The following is an 18,198-nucleotide window of genomic DNA, read 5'->3' on the forward strand; positions in this document are numbered from 1 at the left end:
TAGGAATCTCTTTTTTCTGCTTTGTGGGGGGTTGGAGGTTGGGGTGGGGGTGGAGGTGGGGAATCGGGGAGAATCTTAACATGAACTTATTACAATTATTTTTGTATTTTTTTGAATTTCAATCTTCATTATCTGGTGACCTATGGACACTGTAAATACTTGAAGGGGATCTATAAACTTTCTAATTTTTCTCAACTCTCATCTTTCTGTTGACCCAATCTTCACAAATCAAAAGGCTCAATATGCCCATCAAACCTACACCGATTTTTCTTTAGAAAATTAAAGCAAAGAAAAGAAGGAAAGGGAAAGGGAGACAGAACGGTGGTTGGGAGAGGAGTGGGTGTTGAGAAGGGGAAAGAGGGAGAGAGAAAATGAAAAAGCACTAGGGTTTGCAGAGGCACGTTCTCAGGACAGCCACAGCGCGGAGCTGCTGGCTCTCACTGGCTCTGGGAGCTGCCAATCCCAGTGTAATCCCGTAAGAATTTCTCCCTGGTTTTATCATGGAGTCCTGGCAACCTTCTTTACCCCAATAGCCGGGAGGAGCCCTGAGGGCCAGGCTAGGAAGGGAGGGAAGGTGGGGGCGGTAGAGGCGGAGGCGGAGCAGGACTAGGACCAGGACCAGGGAGAGAACACGGAGGGGGGTGGGGTGAGATCTAGGGGAGGACCCAGGAGGCGGTGGCGCGCAGAAGGAGGGGCGCTGCAGCCAAGCCACCAGCCTTCCTGTAGAGTGCTGTACTCCAGATACTCCTAGAGCTCCAACCCCGCGGATCGCGCGTCCCCGCTGTTCGGCATCCTAAACTTCAGCGGCAGCTCGATTTCAACCCATCGACTGCTTGCTTCAAATCAGACAGCATCGGGACTCAGACACCGGAGTCCGTGGAGTGAAAGCACAACCAGACCAAGAAAACAGCCTCGCGAAGCAGCAACTCTGGGTTGGGAGTGCAGAAGCCAACAAGTGAGAAGGCGCCGCGTTTCCGGGGCGCAGCGAGAACGCTAGAGCAGGCGCCAGAGAAGACAGCTAGAGCTCGGAATCCAAGCCTAAACCTCTCTCCTGGAGGCGGCTCAGCTTCTTTCTTTTCTAGCCCTTTTCGGCGTGCGCTGGGCTTCCTTTTATCCGGGTACGAGCCACATCCTTGGGGAATATGCAGCGCGCGTGGATCCTGCTCACCTTGGGCTTGATGGCCTGTGTGTCCGCAGAGACGGTGAGTGGGCCCAGCCGGGGACTGGCGCTGTTAAGAGTGCCCAGGCAAATAGAAGAGCCAGCGGGTAACTGGGGAACATCACCTGGGGGATCCGCCACCCCTGAACGTGGGGCTGCCTAGGATCTACTGAAACAAATGAGCTTGCTTTCCAACCACTTGCCCCTGGTCTCTTCCTTTTCCCTCTTGCACAATTGAGCTGCTACAGGGAGTTACCTACGCCATGTCTTCAGGGGGTGGGAGCACAAGACTTGGAGGTTAGTGACCCCAAAGGTCCTTAAAGTCATTTCCAACTTTCTGCCTTGGGGGATTTTATGGTGTAGTCTAGGAAGGACAGAGGGCTAAAAGTTGTAGGTTACTAGAGCACCACTACGGGCCAGGAAAGGATCCTGTAAGCTCTGTGTACTGGACAAACCCCAGGGAGGAGTTGGAAACTTTGGGGAGGATCTGTTCCTCTACATACCATCCCCCTACTCCAGGCTTTGAGCTCAACTGAAGGCAAGTTTAGGGAGATAGGGTCCTTATTAAAGAAACGGAGAGTATCGGGAGAGGAAGTTTCTAAAGTTCATTTGTTTAATGCTCCCTGTTGCTGTGGCAAGGCACCCACACTACATGGAGATGCAGTCAGTGGTCTTTTCAGAGGCTCCAGGCCGCGTGGAGCTTTCGGGAACAGGCCCGGCTCTCTGGTTTCTGTGATCTTCCAGGAACCATCCTAGTGGAGCGAAGCCCCGGGCTGTAGTAGAGAGATGGAATTTCCCAAGATGGAAAGATGAGGGTGTTTGTGACATTGCTTTGGCCCTCAGATCCTCTGGCTGCTGGGGAAATGTAGACTTCTTTCCTGCCAACCTCATACTCCTGTGGATCCCATATGCCCGTGAAACTGTCTTCTTCCACTACTAGCATCCTTTCCCGTCGGTGGCGGTGGAAATTTGATTTCTGGTCAGGATTGTGTTTCTGGGGTTGGAGTTTGTTTCTCTGCGTTGCTCGGTGTATGCACTCACTCTTAGGCTTATGACTAGTGTGGCAGCCCCTATCTGGGCCACTACAGGTCTGTTTTGGCAGGTGGAAGTCCAAGCAGCTTCTATTGAGGTGCAGACCCAGGGCTGCAGACTCCATTAGGGAGTGCTCCTCTTGTCTTTACTCTTGTTTCCTATGGCATTCCTTTGGCATCCAGTAAGTTGCCCAATTCGAATTAATGGAAAAGCCTTTAGCTGGGCTGGATAATCTCCCCCTTTTTGACCCTTGGACGATTGGGAAACCTTTTGGCATTCAGGAGAATAAGGACATTTGTGATCAGCTGTAGGATGGGGGCACTGCTGTATGGGCTAGAAGGTCACTCACTGTCCAGAGTTCAAGGTTGGGGAACTTAAAATTGGAAACTGCATAGGATAGGTGGGTATTTGAACGATTGTGATGTAAAAACACAACTCTGAGACTTACCAGAATTTCTCACAGCAAAAGATGTTTAATCCATTGAAATTAGTAATCTCTCTTGGCTAGTTCTGAAATTTGGCATGTTTTAAACTAAATTGGAGCTATTCTGTGTGTATTTCAAAGAAAACAAAACAACACAAAACAACAGCAACCATTGCATTACAGAGCTGTGCAAAACTGGGCAAAGGAACAGCTCAATTAAATTATTTTCCAGAGAGGATCTCGTAAACTGAGCAGAGTTGGGGACCTCTTCTTTGCAGAACCTGGTTTGGAGATTTGCTAGGAAAAAAGCCCTTTGGAGCTTCTGTATGGGTGTGATAGCTTCTTAAGACCTGGTGGGGTTAGCTCTTGTTTGTTTTCCCTTAAATGTGCTTGTCTCCTCTCCCTGCCTTATTTTCCCTGAAATCTCTCATGTTTGGGACTCTACCATTTTCTCAGTTCAAAACAGAATTGAATGTTTTTCAAAAGAGCAGCTTTATTGGAAAGATTCTGTTTTGAACCCTTGAACTATCATTCAAAGAGTGATTAAATATTTTTAAAATGTCAACTTGAGAATCCTACATACAGCCTTTGTTGGGCAGTGAGTCAGTCTTTCTCAGTAAGAGCTGTTTCAAAACCCACACCAGCCAATTGTCCATTTACATTGCTTTCCTGTCTCTATTTGCTTCACCTAAAGAGGCATAAATATACCCAGACTTGAAAGGCAAGATTTCTTTTTAATGTTAGCTATTACAGAACATTATTTCCAGCACTTTGTATTTTAATTTGGAAACTGCTGTAATGTCCTGGGATTTAAAAGTAGTGATTGTCTGAGCTCAGACTCCTTTTGGCAAGAATGGAGAAATATCTGCAGCTAGTGAGTTTTTTAGTTTTATATTTAGCTCAGAGGGAGAAAAGCTTCTCAGACACTAAGATTCAAAACTGTTTGGGCAAAAGAACTAGGGGTCTTCTTGAAGACACGGAGACAGCAGGAAAGCCTGTTCCTAGGGACCCATTCATGCTTTCCACTGGCAGCTGAAGACTTTCACTGTTGGAAGGATGGTGAAGGGAAAGGGACAGCAGTGATGTGTTACTAGGTTTCTGTCAGCTTTTTACATGACTGTTTTTCTTAGAAATAATACAGTACAGACTGCTGTCAACATATAATTTGAACTGGAAATATGTTCAAGGAAAGGAAGCCTTTTAAACTGGTGGAATTCTATAAACATGCTTATTTGTCTGTAAATTAAAAGAAACTGTTAAGTCACTTGGAATCATGCACTACCTCAAAAGGCACTGTGAAAGCCAGGCTCTGGAAAGTTTGCACTAGAAAGGCAATTAAAGCTGAAATACTGTAGCCCTTAGCAGTCTTTCTTTAAATGTATTTTTGTCAGTTCTAATGGGGCAAATTACTTGTGCTTTGACAGAAACAAAGGCTCTTTATCTTTCAGTTCAATATTAGCAATAGAGAGTTGTCATTTAAGAAGGAAAACTCAGAAGATGGGTGTTCAAGAAGGAATTTGAGTATGCCTTTCAACTTTTTCTTATGGGAATTGGAATGCATTTTTCATTTCATTAAAAATGTTAATAACTAAGTAGTACTTTTACATATTTATGATATTTTGATTCATGTGTGCATTATATGACATTCAAATCAAAGTAGTATACTTTGTTCTGGTGTGGTCAGCCTAACAGTGGACTGTGTAATGTGGTCAACTGAAGAACAACTAGGATAATCATAAGTTGGGAAAGAATTTTAAAAGGTCAGCTAGATTTTTTCCAAAAGCAAAACTCATTTTCAAGCCTTCAGAACACCCCCAGACCTGATCATAGGTAGTTTGGAATCTTCTAGGGACTGTCTATTCTGAGGCTGACCTGGCTAAACAGAGCCCAGTCAACTCTGTCATCAAGGTTTACAAGGAGTCTAGTCAAGCTACTGTGCTATTGGTGTGTCTGTTGGTTGTGATCCAACAGGCCCTGTGAGCAGAAGCTGTCCTTCTTCTTTTGCCAGAAAACCAAATTACAAGATCTCGCCCATCGTTCTCTCCTTCCCAAGGCAGAAAGAAGGCTTGCCATCTTTCATACCTAGGCCAACAATACATTCCAGTATCTCAAAGTCATCTCATTCTTTCATGGAGTAGGAGCCAATAAAAAGTCTCAGAAGAAAGCCCACATCATGAAGAAGAACTTTGAAAACAAGGTCATCATGTTTTAACTTTTTAGGTTGCCATAGAGTTCTAATTCTAGCCTCATCGACTGAAAATTTGAAACAATCCTTGATTCATTCATTTATCATGGTTCCCATCTATACCCTGCCTTTAAACTCCCCAGTGTATTGACCCCTCCTTTTACTCAGCAGGTGGGTTTTCCTGCTAGGTGCTGGGATTAGGCAGTGAGCAAGCCTGCAAATCCTCTGCATTTTCTTACTAGCTGTTTAGTTACCATCCTTGGCCTGGTGCTGGCCTGCTCTATGGTTTGCCCTTTATCACTTTGAGATGTTGGCTGTGGTCCAGAAACTACCTTGTATACTGGTTGTGGTTTGGAATCGGCATTCATTGACCAGATTTGTAAGCTGTTCCATGCTAACCCTGCTTCCTGGTTACTCCTTCTTGGTCACTGTTCTGATCCTTCCTTAGACATAGCCGAATTTAAGCATTCCTCTTTTAATATTCTGTTCATTAGACCTCCTCTAATATTCTGGTCATTCCTCCTTAAATATTCTGTTCAATAGCTTTTCATGATTGTTCCAGTCAAACCTCTTTTTACGCTTCCGTAAGTAACCAGATAGACTGACAAGGTCATGGGAAGTACATAAAAATACAAATTTTACAAGTTTATCTCCAATTTTTGCAAACAGAGCCTCAGTGTGTGTGGCTGGATAATTTGTATCTTTTACAAAGCATCTCTGATGGTTATAATGAGTCAGCTTCCACTGGGAATCACAGGTTACTCCTTAATTATGGACCGACCTGTATCCCATCCAGACCTCTCAGCTGTGACTGGGTTAGAGCAAAGCTAGTTTCCCTTGGGAAGCCAACAGGCCTGGGTTTCTGTGACAGTGCTTGCCACTCGTTTATTATGGCAGAACTCACACAAAATACAAAGCTCCAAGCCACTTAAAAATGCATTTCTGTAAGTGAATTGGGTCCCCCAAATGATTTATGCCATGAATTTTGACTATCTTGAGGGTGCAGTTAGGGCATCTATGAATGGCAGAAGACATGACATAGTGTTCCTTCTTCCTTTCTCTTTGTTTGTGTTCTTGACTATGAAACACAGATTAGTGTTCTTTAAGATCTCTTACTCTACTGAGTCTCTTCCATAGAGACTGACACCATATGAGGGAAGGGGTGGTGTCTATAACTCTGCTCTATAAAGCACAGAACTCAGTAGGAGCCAGGACCTGGTAAAGCATTATTAATTCTGAGACTTTTAACCAGGGTGCTGGAGGGCTTGGCAGACATGAATTAACGGGCACTTTTCCTCAACTCAGTTTTGCTGGGCTCCCTGACGGTAGGTAGTATGCTTGGGGTTCTCTGAATCTACCACCTCTAAGCGGCCTGGGCCAGGTTGTAGGATGGTGTCCTTCCTGCCTCAGCCTCATTATTGTGACAGGAATAGCAAGAAGCATGAACAATACACAGATGCAAAGACCTAGCATGTTAGCACTGCTCATTCACTCTTGCTCCTGTGTTCTTTAGCTGGGTCTAGAGACCAAACAGTCAGAGGTGTTAGGCCTCTATCACATGGTGGTGTGATGCTAGGAAGAAAGGTGTCACTAAATATGGGGACCTGGGACTCAGAGAACATTTTACTGTTTTCAGGGTTAGAATTAGAAGCTCTCCCTTTAGCTATCTGAGCTCCTATTTAAAAACACACACACATACACCACCACCACCAACGCCGCCGCCGCCGCCGCTGCCACCACCGCCACCACCACCACCATCACTACCACCATCACTACCACGACCATGACCACCACCACCTTTAATGCTAGCACTTTGGAGGCAGAGACAGGCTATTTTTATGAGTTGGAGGGTAGCCTGGTTTACACAGTGAATTCTAAGCCAAGCAGCCAGGCAGGGATGCATAGAGGTACATTATTGAGGGGGGCGGTAAGGAAGGAGGGAGGGGAAGGGAGAAATATAAACAACATTGATGATCTGTTTTTACCAGATTGAGTTTAGACAACAAGATGAGGTGGGCTACTCTGAACTGGAACAGGATTGAAATTGAATTGTGAATGTTTCTTCTTTCTTGGAGTATCTTAAAGAACTGGTATGACTGGTAGAAGGAGTCAACCGAGATTTTTCATTTACATTCCTTAGCATGAGAGTAAAGAATGCCCAATCATGACCCGTCCTCCTAACAGAAAACTGCTATGCTTTCAATTTTCTTTCCTCTACTGTTGAATCTATTTTATGAAAAATGTTACAAAGATGCAGAAACAGTGTGACCTTTGCACAGTACTTTGTTGTTGTTTTCTCTAGTGCACAGATATAAGAAATACTAATAGTACTGACACATAACCTGCAGTGCATACAGTGGGTCTCATGGGAAAATGACACATGGAGCAAAACTGCAATTATTAAAAGAGTTATGAAAAGTGAAAGCTTATGTTTTGCATAATTTCCTCTTAGAACTGAAAGACTAGTAAAGTAAATGCACGCCATCTTTAGACCAGGCCCACAGGGGGAATTCTATACATTATTAAGGACTGCATCCTGTGGGTCATCTACAGAATGACAGAGCTGAATTGGAGAAACTTTCTGCCATTAATATTCAGGGGTTTTAGGGGTTTTGTTTTTTTTTCTTTTGGGGTATTATTGGGAAATTTTTAGATTAATCCAATTAATACATAATCAAGTCCTTGCCAAGTGATTTTTGAGTTTAAAATTTTATTTTTAAATTAAATCAAAGTGATATATGCTTATTTTGAAAATATGTTTAAAGTAGGATAGTTCTGAGTTTATTATTGAAGCAAGGGATGCTCTCATATTTCAGAATGGTAAATCATTTGTGGTAGTTGGCAATGGTGTGTTAGCTTGCGCATAGCATTCATCATATACTCTGATTACTTTCATTGCTTGGAATTCCTCCTGAGACAGCAAGTAGTGGTTTCCCATATGCTCACAAGCTAATGTAACATCATGATTAGTTGATGGGGTGGGACTAACTTCTTGATGACATTTGTGAAGGCTAAGGCCCCATACAGGTGCCTTCTACTGCTTCCCTCTTTAGTAATGCTGTGGGTTCTGTGGAAAATAGGAGCAAGAGTGGGAAGCAGCAAGCTCTTTGGTAGGCAGCTCAGAGCTGGGGTTCTAGAGTTGGCCTGGTGTAGAATACATTTACCCTGTAACACTGGTGTATTTATTAATTTCTGAGCTCAATATTGTCACCATGGTAAGTGAACCATGCTAAAATAATTTCTTAGGATTTTGTTAGGTAAAATAAATAGGATCTTTTAGTAACTGGCATATTTATGCCTTATGCCATGTGCTTGTTATAGCTCTAGGTTTTCTGCTTCCTAAGGAGGAGCTTGGCATCCACAACTCATGAGCTCATGTGATAAACACTAGCTGAGAAGGGCTCAGAATGTCCATAACAGAGCCAGCTACTTCTTGCTTCCATCTTGGTAAAAACAAGCTCTGTGCTGAGATATTAAGCATATGCTGATACTCAGCTGATAGGAGAAAATACATCATTTATTATCTCTGATTGTCCTCATTGGGACAGGGCAAACCCATAAGAGTCCATTTCTAGTAGTGATTTTATACCACTACAGAGCTATCCAGAGGGAATAATCATAACTGGATAAACAGTGTTTTCAAATGAGCTCATTTTGAAGCTCTGCTTATAATAGTTTTAAACAAAATAAAACCTGAGTATATAATAATGACTAAATAAAAGGGTCTAATGCACACTAAATTTCATGTAGCCATTAAAAATGTATTTGTAAAATGTAAATAAGTTCGGAGACTTTAATCTTTATAACAGAGTAAAAAGTAGGATTTGAAAATAAGCGTAGTAAGTCACTGTTTGTGTGTTTAAGACTATGTATAGATGTGTGAATTTATATATCTACATATTATCCAGCTACATATACTATATGCAATCCTACATATGTGATGGAATTGTGTAGAGAATGAGAAACACACACACACACACACACACACATGCAAAAAAACCAAATACATACTTATGCTATAAATTAGGAATATCAGAAAAAGTTGTTAGATTATATTAATATCCTGATTGTGGATATTATTACTAAGGTTCTGTAAAATGTTATCAGCTGGAAAAACAGTTAATGGGTGAAAACATCTTGCTGATTATTTCTGTACTTGCCTCCAGGAAGAAAAGGCCCCAGACCTGGAGGGCTTTACTAGTGAGTATTGTAGGCCCTTCAAGGAGCAAGTGATTGTTGTTCTAGATTACAGAGAATGAAGTGATCAAAGGTTCTTCTTTTCCAATCAATGTATGAGGTTAGTACTATCCTATGTCAGAATCAGAGGCATAGAGGAAAACAGATTATTAGTCAGTTTCACACCACTGGTGCCATAATAGTAAATAGGTATTGCCATATTCAGCACAGCCACAATTTTATTAAAAGAACAATATGAGATCACAGAAGATCTATCCAAGGGATGTTTTAACATTAGGAAAGCAATGCTTCAAGGGAATGCAGAAAACCATCTTATACAACACTAGGAAAGTTTTTATACACTGTCCCTTAAATTCTTGTAAGTGGGAGGTTTTCTATATATTAGGGTTGATACCAATGACTTAATTCAAGTCATATGTTTAGGAACCCAAAGGCTACTGTTTATGAAGTTTTTAGGCAACAGTCTTGTTGTATGGGTGACAGGTGTGTGACAGTCCAGTAAACGTAGAGCTGTAACACATAGGTTTTAACCTATGTTGTAGTTTCAGCATTTCCAGTACCCACTGTGCATTCTCCAAATTCAGATGACTGCAAGAGATCATTTTCAGGCTTTGGAGTTCTGTAAATCACAGTTTGGTTCTGGTGTCACTATTTAAAAGCCATGTGATCTGAGGATGTTTCTTACCACTTCCAAACTTGTTTCTATAATTCAAAACTGAGACATAATATTTGCTCTTTTGAGACTTTGAAGATTACTTTAATATTTAGTTGCTTTGAAGATTAATATCAAACATAAAACTTGACCTATAGTTAGCATTTTAAGGATGCTTGTTTTAATTTTCTTTAAGCTTTGTGGTTCTGAAATAGACTCTGATAAAAGTTTTAAAAATGTGTACATACAAATATGTATGGATAGGCCTTGCATTTCTCACTTGTGTCTTGTGGCATACACCAAGTGGCTTACATTGTCACAAATATAGGAACAGTTATTTATTTGACCAGAGTGGGTGTGCTGCTGAGTTGTATTTTTAATTTTTCTCATCATCATTGTTTCTTGGGTTATACTTAAAGCACACAGGAAATGTACAAAGCAGATTTCACTAAGAAAGCCAGGAATAATTATTGAGAATATCATTGTAAAATGTTCAAAGAAACCAATACCAGCCCGTTAAGTTATAAACACCAACTGCACTAAGTTCACTAGTGTATTAATAATTTATGTCCCACTTCTGACATTATTTATCTAAGAGAGATATTTTGATTTGCTTATATTAGATTTGGTTCGATTTTGTAATTATCTTAGTTATTGAATTAAGTCATGTTTAGTTGATCTGTTAACACTTAATGTACATCACTATACATTTACAAAAGGCAAAGTCTCAGCTGCCTTTTCAAACTAAAAACAAATTGTTACTTGGAGCTTATTTTCAATCTGATCTTAATCCACATTTGGTTACTTAGGGGAGGGGAAGATGAACTGGATCTATGCATAATAGACACAGCATGTAAAGTATGTGTCTTTTTGCCTTAGTCCAGTTGGATATGTCTAGTAATCTGAACTGCCAGAAAGCTATAACCCAGAAAGAAGCAGGACCACTGACAGGAGTTAAGTCACTACTTTTCTAGGAAAGCAGGGTCTTCATAAAACACCAGCATGATGGAGGGAGACATCAGAACTGTGTTGTTGGCTTTTGTCTTTTGTTTCTTATTTGACCACCAAAGAAAGCCTTCAGAAAAATAAAATATAAAGAAGGTGCAAAAGCAAGAAACTGTTTAGTGTTTCCTGGAGTCGGATGCTGTTTATATCAGAGAAGAGAATTTATATTTTAGCTAGTCAAATTCTCCATATAATGTATACTGTAGGCTCCTATAGTCAAGATGTCCCTTGTATATGGCCAGCTTAGATTGAGAACTTAGTAGTGTTGGATAATTCTCTTGTATTCTTTTGGACTCTTTCCTTTTGATCCTTGTAACAATTGGATGGTGGATGGTGGAGCTGGAATAGTTACTTTTAAAAAAATAAGTATTTGGCTAACTTTTGTTTTTTGAGAGAGTCTCATTACATAGCCTATGTTGGCCTGTAACTTTGTTGTAACTTTGTGATCTTTCTACCTCATCCTCCTTAGCAATAATATTATTAGCATGTGTCATCATATCCAGCTATGTTTTGTTTTAACATTGATTTTTAATTTGTGTGTGTGTGTGTGTGTGTGTGTGTGTGTGTGTGTGTGTGTGTGTGTGTGTGTGTGTGTGTGTGTGTATACTGGTGTTTGTGGCAGTCAGAGGGTCACTTTCAGGAGTTGTTTCTCTCCTTTCACCATATAGGTTCTGAGGATCAAACTCAGGTCCCCAGACTTGGCTGCAATCATTTTTTTTCTACTGAGCTATCTCACAGGTCTCTGGATCTGACATTTAGAAAGTGAAACAACGAACACTGAGAGAGGTTTATATATTAAATATATTACAGCACCTGACCAAGGTGCTGTAATATATAGTTTAACATAAGTGGTCTGACCTACTAGTATAGTTTTTCTTTTTTCCTTTTTTGCCATCAAGCATTTCTTTTCTGGCTTCTCCCTGATTCCTGGTGGTACTGTTCTGACATACATATGAAGAACTGAAACACCAACAGAACATGTGTTATATGCAATACACACCAGTGTGCCTCATGCACTATGGGAAACATGAATAAGGTGATTTTTAGCCAACTTACTCATTCCTAGCAAAACCTCTAGCTAATTCCTTTGATGGTTTATGGACCTTCTAGCTCGTTGTGGGAGGAAGATTCCAGGGATTTGGAAGGAACCAGATGGAGCAGGAACTGAAATCAACAATTTGCAAATTTTAGGAATACTGTGGAGATAAAAGCTTCCTGGAAATAAAAACCAATATGCAAAACACTTGTGAGTTAAAGCTGCGTTTTTCTAACTAGGAAAAGGCTGTTATTGTAGGTAGAGGGATAAAGAACATTCCTTAGATTTTTACATTAAAAGATATGTCATCAGTGTGCAGGAGGTGAATCAAGCATACCTTTGGCCCAGGTGAAAATGATCCTTTACTGGGTTCTTTTTGCCAGCGTAGATAGTAGATTGATCTCTCAACAGTTTACTCTTGAAGACTGCTTTCCTAAATTATTGCATCCTACAAGTGTGTGTGTTTCAGCCATTTTCAGAAAAGAAGTTTGTGGGATGATTTTTAAAGAGAATTTATTGAAGACTGTCTCTGATCTATTACTACAAATAATGAATGTGATCCGTACTTTCCATTCATTATTTGTGACTGTCACCTGACTGCCCTGCAGGGTGATTGACAAAGGTTGCAGCCTACACTCCAAGTTAGAACTTCAGTGTTTCTGGCTGACAGCAAGCCCCTGTTATGATACCATAATTGATCAGGAATGTAGTGAAACTTTCAGTGTTTCTAATTTTAATTCACCTAATAGGTATGCACGCTGGTATGTCAAAGCACCAGCTCCTTTATTTGCCTTAACTAGCTTAATTCTTTTGGCCATTGGAATTCAGAGTTCTTTACCCACATGTCATATGTTGCTTTGATGGGTTCTGTCTACATGTTTCCCTTTAATGGTGTGGAAGCTAAGGGATAAACCTGTTTGAGGTATAGGAGATTTCATCTGGGGCCATATGAATCAAGGCTAAGTTCTTACCACTGAACATCACTCCCAAGTTTCAGTGGGAATTTAACTAAACTCTATGTCAGGTGATTTCTGTTGTGCTGTGGAAAGGCCATATCTGGACCTTAATATTCACATCTATAAGAAGGTTATTAATCACAGAGGCTACCTCCCTGAGATAATGGCATGGTTAGGAGTTAATACTGGCAAGCCAGACATTTAGAAGACTATCCTGCATTGAGTTTGCAGTCTTAGTGCTGCCATTGATTCAAATGGATGACTCATAAAATATATTCATCAGACAAGACAGGCCTATGAACAAGAAATGGGGATGCGGGGTAGGGATGGTGGTGCCACTAACCAGGTAAGACCATCAGAGGAAAATTGTGTATTTTCCCCTTTTCTTTTCCCTATGGCTGTTTTGTTTTGTTGTGTTGTGTTGTGTTTTGTTTTGTTTTTGTTTTTGTTTTGGTGGAAGGAGAGTGTTTTGACCTCAAGAGGCTTGTCATCTGAGTCTTGGAGGTCTTATTATAGAGTAGTATCATGAACTCATGGTGTACAATATCACATCTGGAGTTTTGTTGCTAATGTGTATCATTCTAGCATTCAGGAGACTGAGGGAAGAGAAGACTCACAAGTTCTAGTCAGTAACACTCTGTCTCTTTCAGTGCCCTTTTCATCTAGGCCTCACGTGCATAAAACTATGATGGGGCCCAGCTCTTGGTGTTTTAGAAACTCCTCAGGTATGTCTTATCTTCTAGAAGATTTGAGAACCTTTGCATGAGATGCCTTTTTGACCTTCTCTGTCCTAGGAAGTCTCTGGCAGGCAAGACTTCAAGCCGCAGGACCACAGTGGCAGTGCCTTGTTCTCTTCCACCCTCCTCTGCTTCCCACACTGAAATGATTATCTGCTGTCTGTACTTTTTGGTAATTGTTTCCTTATCTTATGGTGGATCTGGGAGTTTTTCAGATAAAAAAGTGATATATTTGGAAATTAATTTGTCTTAAAAAAAGAGATGTCATTTGAAAATAGAAACAGGGGTGGTGTCCACATGAAGATTCACCTATATATACAAATGCACCAGCATACACATAATGTGCATGTTTTGTGAACACACAAAAACTGGAAACATTTACATTTATTAATGAAAACTTTTTGTAGAGGAACAGTGGACGCTTTTCCTGGTGCAGACAACATGTTTAGTCAGCTTGTTAGACTTGTCCCAGATACTCTGAGTGGAGGACTTGAATGATTGGCTGGAATGGAATTCAGAATTTGTCTGAATGCACTGATCTTGTGTTAAGTCTTACACATATGGTTTCAAGATTGTCTTCTTATAGTACCTGGACTTAAGTACTGTTCCATGGACCTGGTTCAAGTTGCTGTCTTCCACACAGTGCCATTTTTTTGCCATTCAGTAGGAAGAGAGGGCTTCAGACTGTGGTGGGCACAAGACATCTGAACTTCAGCAAGAAGCAGTAGCCCATTATCGAATCTATTCAGAGATTATTTTGTTCATATATCTAATTTGGGAGAATGTTTGCCATCATTCAACCCTAAAACCACAATTTCTCATCTGTTAAATAAAAGAGGGATATCTTTAATTGACACAAGAGGAAAGAAAGACCTTTCGTAAAAATTATGGATTTCTCAAAAATTTTAAAAGTTGCTCTGTAGGATAAAACACTGTGGGGTGGTGGGCTGTGCACAGACAGCCTGGTACCCAGTTGAGCAAAGGTCTGGAACCCCAGAGCCCAAGTGGTAGTGATTTCAACCTGCATGGGACCACAGGAGTTCAGCACCAGGCTCTCTGCAGGAGGGCTTGGCAGGCTGTGGGTAGCTACAGCCTCCCACAGCCCCCCTGCAAAGAGGTAGCTGCACCAAGCCCTCCCACATGCAAATAGGGTTTCCCCAAATTCTCAGTCCTAGCTAATGAGAAGTACCTGCTGTCAAACCCTGAACCATCCTCAAACTGTATATAAGTCCTATCCAGCGAATAAAAGGTGGGACTTCATCATCCTAGCCTTTGTCCTAAGAGCTGTAACTTGAGGAGAGATAGGCTCTCCCAAAGCGGTGCCTGAGGCCCTGCCGCACGCCTCAATGGCTAGTCAGCTTCTGGTCAGCCCAGCCTGACCCGACTCAATTCAGGGCAGCACAGAATTATGGCAGAGACTGACAGGTGCAACAGAAGGAGGGAAGCAACTTCCCCTCCCTGCCCGCATTTGCAGGAACCCTTGCACCAAGCCTGGCCAGAAATCTATGTGGAAAATCTCTGGTACCCAGGCCCACAAAACACCACCATTTTAGAAGCTGCTACTCCACATGAATCTGCCTCGAGTTGAGAGAAAAGTAGCATTCTGAGAAAGCTCCAAGTAGAGGCTTAGAAAACCAGTAAGTCTAGTATGTAGAATGACATTCGATATTATGGCCTACTTTTTGTTGAGGAAAGGATTAAATGTGCCTTCAAAAAGTATTGAGCACAGTGTAGCTTAATCTTAGAATTCAAGTGAGTATAAGTGGGATTTTATTCTCTCTCTCCCTCCCTCCACTGTGTCCCTGATAAGTAGGTTAGCATCCCAGAGCATTGAGGTAATTATTATGTAGCAGTGTTTTACTCAATGGACATTGAGGACTCTGAGTTGGTATATCCAGCTTTTGGACCAGAAGCTGTCAGTGTCTGTGGGCCAACAACATCTACCTCAGTGAGGACCATGTATGAAGTGCAGATTTTGTGCCTCCTTCCACACTCACACATCGTTTTCCTGACTTCTCAATAGTCTATATGGTCAGAGGTGCTGTGTGCTGGGAACTACAAGCATTCCTCAGAAGGATTCTTTTGCCAGCTAGCTTTGGAGAGCAGCTGACCCTTGGCTCTCATTGCTGAGAGCAATGTGGGCAGTTAAGTGAGAACTCCTGGCCCTAGATGCTTATTTCAATCTTTGCAGCTGCCTGAGAGATTGCAGTACTCAGATTTGGAGGCCAGTGTTTTGGTACTCTGCGGAGCAGGAGCATCATCTGAAAGCTAGTTAGAAATCCAGACTCTGGAACCCCGTTGAGACTTACTAAATTACAGTTTTCATTTTAACAAGATTTCTGTGACTCATAAACACATTAGAGTTTGTAGAAAAACTGCTTTATAGAAATAATGAATTTCCTTTATAGAAGTCAACCTCTAGAATGGCTCTAATTTACAAGTTTTGTGAGGAGGCAGAACACTTGGTTTGGCTTCTGCCTGACAGTTACTTGCAAGGCAACCAGCAGAGAGCAAAGGACAGCTTCATAGCAGTTGCTTAGGACCAAGAGTATTTTAATGGTAACAGTCTGTCAGCCACTGGGAGGTAAGTGGTGGCAGTTAAGACCTTTATAGAGGCATGTAATTAAAACCCCATTTTTTAAAGCGGATGAATGCAAAGGAACATCTTAGCTCCCATAATGGAAGGGTGAAAAAAAGCTCTGGTATGGCTGCACCAAGAGTATATACTGTGATTGTCTCAAGGAATCAGGTCTGATATGCTTCTCCTCTCAGTGCCCCTTTGTTAGCATCACTTCCTGGCTGGAAAAGAATTAAGCTAACAGTTATGAAAAGGTCCTCAGACATTGCAGTTTAAATAGATTTACTCCTCTTTGCATAATAATGCAAAGACAGCCAAGAAAGCTCTGCCTTGCTCTCACTGGTTAAGTCCAGGTGGCTACATAGCCTAGCCAGGAAAGAATTAAAAGGACCAGAGCCCAGAAGTATAACACAACATTCTTCTCATAACCCATTGGTTGGAATTCAGTCACATGTCCAGAATGGTCCATGCATGGTGGAGAATGCAGTCTCCATACACAAGGAAATGTGCCTACTTACATCTGAAGGGAAAGGAAAACTTAGATATTGATGGACCAGAAGAGACTAATCCCTTCGGTGCACCAAGATGTAGCTTGACTTCTTTGGATTAACAGCCTACCCTCAGCATTTGCAGTGGGAAAAGGCCCCTTTCTCTACCAGCTCTCTGTCAACCACTCTAGGAAGAACCTCAGATTGGCTTCTTGTTGACCCTTCCTTGGCCTGGAATACATGCACCAAGCCTGCAACCAAATATGGAGAACTCATCACCTGAAACCCATAGACTGTTGTAGAGAAGGAAAAATTTCCAAAGATGGATGGACAGATTCTTACCTGAGAAGAAAGAGGGAATACTGTGGGATGGGTCCCATCTCCCATCTTCTCCTTTGATTGCCTGTATTCTGACTTCCTATTGTAACTTCCCTTTGATGTAAAACCTGATTCTGACTTTGTTGAAGGAAATGGGTGGCACATAAGGCCATCAGCCTTGGCCCAACAATTCTGAGGCACCAGCATGAATTTGGTTCAGGTGTTATCGCCCTTCATATCTATGTCTGTTCATTGACACATTAAATAACAGGCTTAGTGCAGACTGAGTTGTACCTAATGCTAAAACAGCTGGCAAGAAACAGAAGTAGAGAACTTGGTGTGGGGCCTAAATAGACAAAGGCTGTCTCTCAGCATCTTTGAGTTTGGAGCATTTGGAAATTATGTTTCTGTCAGAACAAGTTCATTTGTTGGCTGTATTGGTATGTTTTTGAGCACTGCACCATTTGCTTTAGTGGTTGGCAAATTCGAATCAAGTTGGAGATAGACTTTTGGAAAATGCTTTTCTCGAATACCCTAAATTAAATAAGTTAAATGTCTAATTCTGACAAATGTGTAGAGGCTTGTAGCCAAACAATGAGTTTTATAAAAATAATGATTTGAACTCACTTGCCATCTCTTTCACAAGCTTTCTCTGTACTTTACTATTTTTTTTAGACCTTATTCAGAGCACAAAAGATTAGAAGTGATTTCTAAAGCTAAAGGCATTTTTCTGCAGGAATGATGTAAAGAGTAAAGTTAGACTTATAAGCAGAAGTTTTTAACATATTCTGTGTAATGCTTTAAAAAAGACTTTTGATATCTAGAGTGATTTTAAAAAAAAGTAATACATAATAGTCAAATAATACACCAATTCCAAGCCTTTCAACTGAATGCTTATTGTCTATTTAATAAAAATAGGGGTTGTAGGCACATCTGATGCAAATGAACTGAAATTTTATTTGCCAGAACTCTGTGTATCCTGTTAATAAGATTTACTCCAAACACTGCTGTTGGTTTAATAAATATTGAGGAGACATTTGCAGTATGCCTCCTGGCATCTGCTGTTCCTCTCTTCTGAGCATTAACTACTCTTGTGAGTCTTTACCAGGACAGGACGCTTTTGTTGTTTTGTACTTTGAGGTACAAATAGAGACAGAGAACCCAGAGGGCTCTAACAAATTCCATACCATAAGCTTTTTACAGATGTGCTTAAGACTGTTTTGTTTATTGAATGAAAAAAATATTTTCTTTTTGGCACTTTTGTGCAAGAGGTTTGGATTTTATTTTACTAGAAACTTAAGAAACAGTAATGAAAGTTACTAGACAGATGTGATGACTTTCCCGGACATTTTATCTTCCTGGATCACCCATTCTTTTGGACACTGGTGTGAAGTAGTGGCAGGGAGCTCTGAGGAGATTGATTTGGGTTGG

The 18,198-nt window shown here is 41.2% G+C and overlaps 1 protein-coding gene across 1 annotated transcript in view; it reads left to right on the forward strand.

The window, feature by feature from the left end:
* The first annotated feature begins 646 nt into the window (after window positions 1–646).
* Sdc2 (syndecan 2) overlaps window positions 647–18,198 on the forward strand; it is a 107,457-nt gene continuing 89,905 nt past the window's right edge. The window contains exon 1 of the mRNA XM_021216586.1: window positions 647–1,202. Within this exon, the coding sequence (XP_021072245.1) occupies window positions 1,143–1,202 (60 nt within the window). The 5' untranslated portion in view covers window positions 647–1,142. The remainder of the gene's footprint in view (window positions 1,203–18,198) is intronic.

This window comes from Mus pahari, chromosome 17 (genome assembly GCF_900095145.1).
Source record: "Mus pahari chromosome 17, PAHARI_EIJ_v1.1, whole genome shotgun sequence".
Taxonomy (NCBI): domain Eukaryota; kingdom Metazoa; phylum Chordata; class Mammalia; order Rodentia; family Muridae; genus Mus; species Mus pahari.